Genomic DNA, 8,553 nt, shown 5'->3' with positions numbered 1-8,553 from the left:
TATTTGCAAAGTGTTATCTCGGTGGCCACCATACATACATTCACCCCCACATTATGGACAACTTTGGACAGCATTCACAAATTCGGGGGCAGTCAGTGGGTGAATGCTGAAGGTGTATCCAGAGGGAACAAATTTAGATGATATAGTCACCATCATAAACCATAATATGCAAAATAAAACTTTGGACAGATGTGTTTTATCTCCTGCGGCAAGAGACCCCCCATTTAGTGTGGGAAAAACGGATGAAAATGGATAGTTGGAATGATGATGACTCGGCAAACTGTCCCTATTTTTGGCTCGCTTTTCACAATTTAATCTTTTCTCCCAGTCTTTTGTCGCATTTTGCTCACTCTTTCACCCCTGACCCCACCCTCCTTTCTCTCTTCTTTTTTTTTCAACCCCACCTGCACCCAACCCGGAATACCCGAAGTACGTCTGCCGAGTTGGAAAATATACGCACCGTAACATCCTCATTATAGAATTATTGTGGTGCCTCATTAAAATGCAAAGGAGCGGTCACAATAAATCTCAAGAGTGGAGCATCTGATTATGTAATTTTTTCCGTGACGCTCGTGTAAGAAATAAATTGGGGGTGTTTCTCCATTCACTTTTATATCCACCTCCTGCCGTCACATATTTTTCCTCCCCTTTAGCTCCAACATAAATAACATAAAGTGTATGAAAAAGATGGAAAAATCTTGGTTGGTGTATATACACTCCAGGCTCATCATATCCTTCTTATGTTCCACCGTGCGATATTTTATTCAACAGGCAAAATCAGAGATTTTCTTCCTGATGTGAGTTTCTTCACTTTTCGGAAAACTTTTGCACAATATAAGCCAAAATTCTTCTAGGCATGACTGGAAACAATTCCTAAAGACACCTTCGGCACAACGCAGAGGGTATTCATTTTGAAAGTTTGGGTACATGGGGAAAATATTGGGAAATTTTTGAAAAAGAATTTAACCTTTTGGAAGTCGATTTCGGTTTGGAAATCTGTGAAAATTCATTTTTCTCGCCTGCAGAAATAAAATTCAAAATTCTATTTTAATACAAGCTTCAGATCTGGAGCTTTTATTACAATATCTACATTGTATTTTATTTCATTTTCTCTCTTTCCCAGCCCTTTCATTATTTTGCAATGAAAAGCTCCATTAGATATTGTTTTAGAAAAGTCTTAAATATTGCAAAAATTGTAAAATCAATAAGAAAACGTTTTATACAAATTAATTTTAAGAGTTTTAAAGACAGCGTTCAAAATCACGTTAAAGAATCATTTAAATTGTCATGAATTAAATAATTAAATATCAATAAGCGCTTTTTGATTGAATCCCATTTAAAACGCTTCCCTTCGAGACAGATATAAAAGTAAACAAAACCTCTATGAGGAAGCAAAAGTTTAAATTCTCCTTTCAAGAATGGATCAAGTTCAAGCAGTTGAAAATTATCGGAAACTCCAAAATTATTTTGTGGAAACTCTCAAATTTTTCAATTTGGATTATTTCAATCGTTCCAAAAGATTTCGTTTGAGAAATCTATTCTTTATCATTGTGCTGATGATAAGTTATTATTTTAACATAGACAATGTTATAAAGACCTTCAGTGATAAAATAAAAATGGTGTGGACATACAATTTATGTTGGTTCATCGTTCATTTTATGGTACTCGCGAAAACTTTTACATTCGTCTACAATAAAAGGCAATATTTGGCACTTCTTGAGGAAATTGGTGAGCTCTATTCGGCAAAGTACAGCAATCTTGTATTGATGGTTCAGCAGAATAATTTAAAGGCAAACTTTCGACTTACAATTGCTGGTCTTGTGTGAGTGCTACATGCTTTCGTCAAGAAAAACATTCCATCTTGACTAAGAAAATTAACAAAATAATTAGAATAAAATATAAAGGAAAGGAAATTATTCGGAATATTTCAAATAAGAAAGAATTTGAAAAAAAAATGATCAGCAATGTTCAAAATATTTTCTGGAAACTTTTCCTTAACAATTACAGTTGATGATTCTTTTCTTTTTTTTTTCAGAGCATACGCTACTTCATTATTTGTGGGAGAATTTGTAGCCTTATCCTACTACATCAACATCCCAGGAGTATGCTATCCTGTACTGTACCACTTGCCATTGTACCCAGATCGTCCTCTTCTTCACTACACCCTCAATATGATCATTCAATTCATAATTTATTTCATTGTGATTTCCATATTATGCTTTGGCGATCATTTTGTCATCTTCTTTGGCCTCCATTTCCGTTGTGAACTTAAAACAATCTCAGAACTAACACAGATTTATCTAAATGACAGCACCGTCGTGGCAACTGAAAAATATTTGCTGAAAGAGATTTACAAAAAGCATCTAAAAGTCCTTAAAATGCTCAAAATTTTGGATGATATTTATCGAATTTTTTCCTTTAATCAAATCCTTTCGAGTTTCATTTGTCTCTGCTTTGTCTTCTACGGAAGTCTTGTTCAGGATTCTTTTGAGTGGACATTTTACTTTTTCATTGTACTCACTGCTGCTGAACTATTTATTTACTGTCTCTTTGGGGAGACTCTCGTGGCAAATACAGAGCAAATTGGCACGTCGATTTACCTGACAAAATGGTACGAAATGTCCGTTGAAGATCAACGGAATCTCCTCTTTATAATGCGAATTGCTCAGAAACCACGCGGAATTAAGGCAGCAGGTCTCATTCATGTTAATTTCACAACCTTTGTTGAGGTGAGGAAATTATTTTAAGTACCTACTTATTTGATGATGGTTGGAAAGATTTCTTTTTATCTTTATTGCAGATTTTAAAAGGAGCAGCATCGTACTGTCTTATTCTCTACAGCTTAACCACCTAAACTAAAAGATATATTATTTAAATTAATATTTTTAGCACCCTTAGTTATGCTTTCTATCACAGAAAATACAGCTAAAAAAAAGAATAAGATTTTTTTTCTTATTATTTAGCATAAAATGTTGTCATTATGTAGATTTGAGGAATAAAATGATTCAAAATGTAGAAAAAAAATTATTGTGAAAGTTAAATTTGAAAAAAAGTACGTGAAATTCTCAATGAGAGCCCCTTTTTGATGCTAAAAATAGAATGACGGGTTTGCTTGTCATAATGAGACAATTTCGTGGCAATTGAGAAGATTTTGCACTATGAAATGCTTCTCTTTTGTATGGCGAATTTAACTGTGACGTGTTTATTTCAATTTAATTTAAACTTGTACAGAGAGTTTGCTATATATACAGGAGTGGTGTGAGCTTTCAGTGTTGGGGGTTGGAAGCTTTCACAACTCTACAGCATGAAAGTCCAAAAAATGGGGATGGAGATGGTGCAAGCAGTGAGCGAGAAATGGCACACCTGTTTTTTGTTTGGAAGAAGAGAAGGTGGGAGTGTAAACGAGGCACGCACAGCATCATGAATTCATGCTCCATACCCCCAGAGAGAAGCATCCCCTTGGATGAACTTCGTTGAAAGTGAATAAAATACACGCAGGGTAATTTTTTTTTGGGTACACCCCATACTACCAATTTGGTAGAGAAAATTTCACTTGACATTGAATACGCAACGAAAGTCTTTTTTTTTTGCTCAGAACAGCATGGGAAAATTTGTAGACAAGATGAACAGAATTTTTTTTTTACATAAAAGGCACGTGAACGATGAATTTCATGAGAGGTATGTTGACAGACGCTTTGTTGGGAAATTTGACGCCCATTTCATTAAACTGACTGACACACCTACCTTATAAAACAAAATTCAACGTGGGACGATGAAAGTTCACCTGATAAATGGAATATTTTGGGAAAATCACATCATTTCCTGATGCTGCGAGCGCAATTTTGCCTTCATCCATGCAGAAAACATCGATGATTGGTGCAGGAATCATAGGCAAATAATTCTGGCGCACTATCGTGAAGGGAAAACTGCGACAATTTATCTATCTCATCATCCAAACCCACACAATCCATCTGCAAATATTACACACGATAGGATCCGGGGCAGAAAATGCTGATGCTACAATGAAGTCGTTTCCTGTGTGGTACACACAAGAGCAGACGATGGGGATTTACATGCGAATTTCCTCTTCAAGCAGAGAGATTGAATGAAGTATAAAAAAAGGAAAATTATTTGAGTTTTTTTTTTGCCACAAATGAGATTTCCTTTGTATATTACAATTTGCTGGTTGTGAGATTTTCTCCGACAAGGGTGGTATAAAAAAGATCCCTCCCCAAGAACCCTGCGAGGGGGGAGTGAAAAAGGACTCTCTCCCTTCTATGTAGCAATTTAAATAACTCAGTATGTGAGCTTTTCTTTTTTTTGTTTAAAGCTGCCCTTGCAACTGAGATTCTTGGAAAATTGGTGGAAAAGAAAGAAGGATTGTTAGAAGAAAATGTGCAGGGAGAAAAAAAAGTTAAAACCATAAAATGGGGTAATTTAAATAAATTTAAATTTTCATTTTCAACCGTAATTAAATGGCCAAGTTGTGTTCATGACCTATTTCGCTCAAGCACACTTTTAAGGATTTAATGACAAAGCAATAAAGACAGTGTTTGGCATTCCTTAAGAGATGTCTCTGCCAAATTCATAAAAAATTTAACGTCTTCTCAATTGCAATTCCAACAAATTCCTGAGCTTGCCATCGGCTATTTGCCAGATTAAGGAAAAAGAAATCCCTGAAGAAGACAAAATATTAAATTCTCCCCGTGTGTCAATTGCAGTAAAAAGTACATATTTTTTCTAAGTTTGTTTGGCATGCAGAACTACATGCAAATTTTGCATCCAATTTCCGGGGAAATTGTTTTTCTTTCCCACGTAGTATTATTTTATCGAAAGCTTTGTAAAGGGAAAAGGGTTTAACGAAAAAAAAGCAATAAATGGTACGCATCAAAGCAATTGTTTTATTTGTATTAAAAGCTGTGTTGAGTATTATAACATTTTTTGTTGTTGAATTTTTTTACAGCGTTAGAGCATCATTTACAATTTAATTTTCCGCGTAAATGGTGCAATTTTGATGAAAAATCCACAATTATGGCGAAAAGTGGGTGTACGGTACAAGCAAAAAAAAAGTGATCCAAATTGCATGTCTGAGCAGCTATTTTCATTAAATCAAAAAATTGTGGTGCAACAAACCTGAATGGAGTATCCCACCTACAAATTATATATTTTCATGGGTCATAAAATGGCATGAAATGTCGAGAGGTAATCAATTTGAGTGGGAAGGGTGGTAAAATAAAAAATTGTCATGCAATACGACGGTGAGAATTTAATTAATTAGCTCAAGAGACAATTTCAATGTTAAAGGAGAAAATTGAATGGAGTTATGTATAGAGGTGCAAACAAATTCAAGGAATAAATTGATTGATCAAATGCAAACTGATTTCATTTGTAGCACGAGTTCTCATCAATTTCAATTTTCTCGAAATTGCTCATCTTATTTGACTGCTCATGATTCCACAGATTTTGCATACACATATATAGTTTGCAATGTACATAATATTCAGAACGTCTTTGACATAGAAATATCGGTGAACCACAATTATCAATAATTTTCCAAGAAGCTTTTAACTTGATTTTCACTCCTACATATAAAAGTTTTTTCATAGCTTTAAACATATTACCTTTTCTTACATTTTATTTAATTTTTTTTCTGTACAATTCTACTCAAAAATCCCGGAGCTTTTAATACAATGTTTTATCTATTTCTCAAGCTTGAACTTGAAAGCTTAAATTCATCCACATGGCAACACTCTCACTGAAAACTCCACCATATATTGCAAGAAAATATCCTAGAAAAGAAATCTCCTGACTCAGAGCTTGTTTTCATGCCCTCAGCACGTATAAAGAATTGAATCAATAATGCTCCATCTCATGGTTACATTGTCACATAGAAAATTCGATTTTTGGGTTTTTTTCGGACACACAGGGTCCATTTAATACATAAATCACTCAATTGAATAATGCAACCCATTTAATGTGCTTCTCCCCAGACATTCTGCGGTTGCAAAATATAAAAATCGCCGATGTGTTAAAATGGGATCAACATTCATAAAGTCACTCAAGCGTTATCGTATTGCAAAGAAAATCATCTGCCACCAATGAATTTCTATATACCAGTTAAATGCCAGCAATAAATTCAGAACCTCGCTACCATAATCAATGCGCGAAAATCTCTTTTCTTTTCGGTATTTTGGACAATTTTTTATCAAAAGAAAATTTCCATAAAACATGAATCTCTCGAGAGAAATTGTAATAAAGGTGGGATATTTAATTCATAATTACAAGAACACTTAAAAATTCAAATGGTTAGAATATTAATTAATACAGATAATTGCTGAAGGAACAAAGGTCTTAAATTCATACACCTTCCACGGAATTTCTCTCAAGTTTAATACATTTTTACACTCAGGAAAATTTCTCAAAGAAAAATCCGAAACATGTTTTAAATTTAAAAGAAGTGTGATGAACATTTCTCGGAGAGGCAGTCAAACTTTTCCGAGGCATATTCATCACTTCAATATGTAAAAGCGTTAATATTGTCATACGAAATAGGCCTTAAATTAATTTTAATATAAATCTTTTCTTATTTAAAAAAAATACATAGTAGGTAATACTTTAAAACTTTTTTAATATCTAAAAAATATTTATTATGTTTATTATTTATTTATTTATTCTTTTTAATTTGATCGGGTTGCTTCGGTTTGCTCATTACATATTGTAGTGCAATAAAAAACTCATTAATTCACAGAAGTTTTGTATGATTTAATTAATTAATAATAAATAATAATTTTTGAATAATAGATTTATTTATTATACATAGTAGGTAATTAATCTTTCAATTAATAACAAAAATGTTAAGTAAATAAATTTTGTTAATTGAAAAGTTTATGTGGAGAGGAACAACCTATCACCAACTGTTAATTTTGTTTGGTGGATTTTAGAGGCTTCAACAATAAAACTAAGACCAATATACCAACTACATATCTAGAGTCAAAAAAAGTTATAATTTGTTCTGTAGAGCCAGCTCCTTCTGCTGGAACATCTTCAATGGCAGATATAGATTCACAGAGATGTTCAGTTGTTACTTCTGATTCGTTTTAATCTATTTTAAGTAAAGATATTCTGTAGAGCTAAGTTTCCGATCTACTACCTGATGCTTTAGCGCCACAAATAATTCCAAGTCTTCTTTTCGACGTTCAATCACAGTCCAGATATTACCTAGTATAAAAACGGCTAAAACGTCGCCGTTTATATAGGACTAGGTAATATCTGAACTGTGGTTCGACCTAGGTCAGGACTAACATCTGGTTCTTCAAGGAAACGAACTCAGCTCAGTCAATATGAGGACAGAAGTATCATTTGGTCCTTCAAGGAAACGAACTAAACTCAGCCAACAGGCCTGAAATAACATCTGGTCCTTCTAGCCGGAAAGGATATCTTGACTCAAGATGTGATTAGCAATTACCACGTATCACTCAATATGATTTAAATAATTTGGTGCGACGTCTAAAGCTCACAAAAAAAACTAATACAGAAGAAATGGCGAGCAAAATTCGGAGCTGGGAATGGTTCGAGGAAGGAACACTGACTGACTATCAAACACGTAACTCTGCACTCAAGGATCATTATAGAGAGTCTGATGGACAAGGATACTGCCATGATATCAATGACCTAATGGGAAAAATTATATAGCTCATGATCCTCAGGACTGTCGGTTCTTCATCGATGGTAGTACAACAAACCTTAAAGCTGTATTACTGCATAATACCAATGTACTGCCTTCAGCATCCGTATTTTACTCAACAAACTTAAAGAAGTGCTAGAAGAATATAAGAATTTTTCTTAGTGCTATTGGTTATCAAGATTTTGAATGGAAAATTTGCGCAGATTTTAAAGCAATTCGGTTGCTTCCTTTGCCTATGGGATCCGGGAAATAGGAAGGAACATTACATTAAGCGAACATGGATCAAAAGACAAATGTTCATCGCAGAAATAGACAACGTGAAATATGAACCTTTAATCTCGCAAAAAAAAACTTTTTACTTGGCTAAAAAATTTGTTATAGCCTTTTATAAAGTCATAGGCCAGGATTCACTGACCCAATAAAAGTTTTTCCTAAACTGTCTACTAAAAAGACTAAAATTCTGGAACCTGAAAATTTTGTTTAAAAAAAACATTTGTTTTACCTACTAATTAAAACAGATTACGCAAGTAGCCTACGATATATGCTACTATGAGGATAAATAATACAAGATTTTTTAAAAGCTTTCAAGAAATCTCGTATTATTCAAACAAAATTTTACGAAAAACATTCTCGCTTTGATTGTTTTGAGTGTAACTTAGAAGCAACACCTTCAAAAGCTAATCAAGAATAATGGAGGTTCAAGAAGGGATATTAATTAACACAATCCAGAAAACAAAATACTTTCCCGCGCTTCTTTTGCAAATACCATCGTGCGCTAAATTGGTTGTTACCCAAATTATAAACAATTTCGTCTTGGGAGATATTTATTTGGTGTTCAAAACTTGGAAGAAAATGAAATCTCTTTGTTT

The 8,553-nt window shown here is 33.7% G+C and overlaps 1 protein-coding gene across 1 annotated transcript; it reads left to right on the top strand.

Annotated features, from left to right (window-relative positions):
- Positions 1 to 1,393: 1,393 nt before the first annotated feature.
- On the top strand, positions 1,394 to 2,873 carry LOC129790203 (putative odorant receptor 83c). Its single transcript, XM_055827591.1, has 3 exons — positions 1,394 to 1,822; positions 2,036 to 2,729; positions 2,801 to 2,873. The coding sequence occupies exons 1-3, from the start codon at positions 1,419 to 1,421 to the stop codon at positions 2,852 to 2,854; spliced, it is 1,152 nt and encodes a 383-aa protein (XP_055683566.1). The 5' UTR covers positions 1,394 to 1,418; the 3' UTR covers positions 2,855 to 2,873.
- Positions 2,874 to 8,553: the final 5,680 nt, after the last annotated feature.

This window comes from Lutzomyia longipalpis, chromosome 1 (genome assembly GCF_024334085.1).
Source record: "Lutzomyia longipalpis isolate SR_M1_2022 chromosome 1, ASM2433408v1".
Lineage (NCBI taxonomy): Eukaryota > Metazoa > Arthropoda > Insecta > Diptera > Psychodidae > Lutzomyia > Lutzomyia longipalpis.
Note: the sequence above shows the minus strand (reverse complement) of the source record. Positions and strands in the feature narration are given on the sequence as shown.

Coding starts and splice junctions, on each gene's coding strand:
- LOC129790203 (XM_055827591.1), top strand. CDS start 1,419: ATGGATCAAGTTCAAGCAGTTGAAAATTATCGGAAACTCCAAAATTAT. Junction 1,823..2,035: donor CTTACAATTGCTGGTCTTGT/GTGAGTGCTACA, acceptor TTTTTTTTTCAG/AGCATACGCTACTTCATTAT. Junction 2,730..2,800: donor ATTTCACAACCTTTGTTGAG/GTGAGGAAATTA, acceptor TCTTTATTGCAG/ATTTTAAAAGGAGCAGCATC.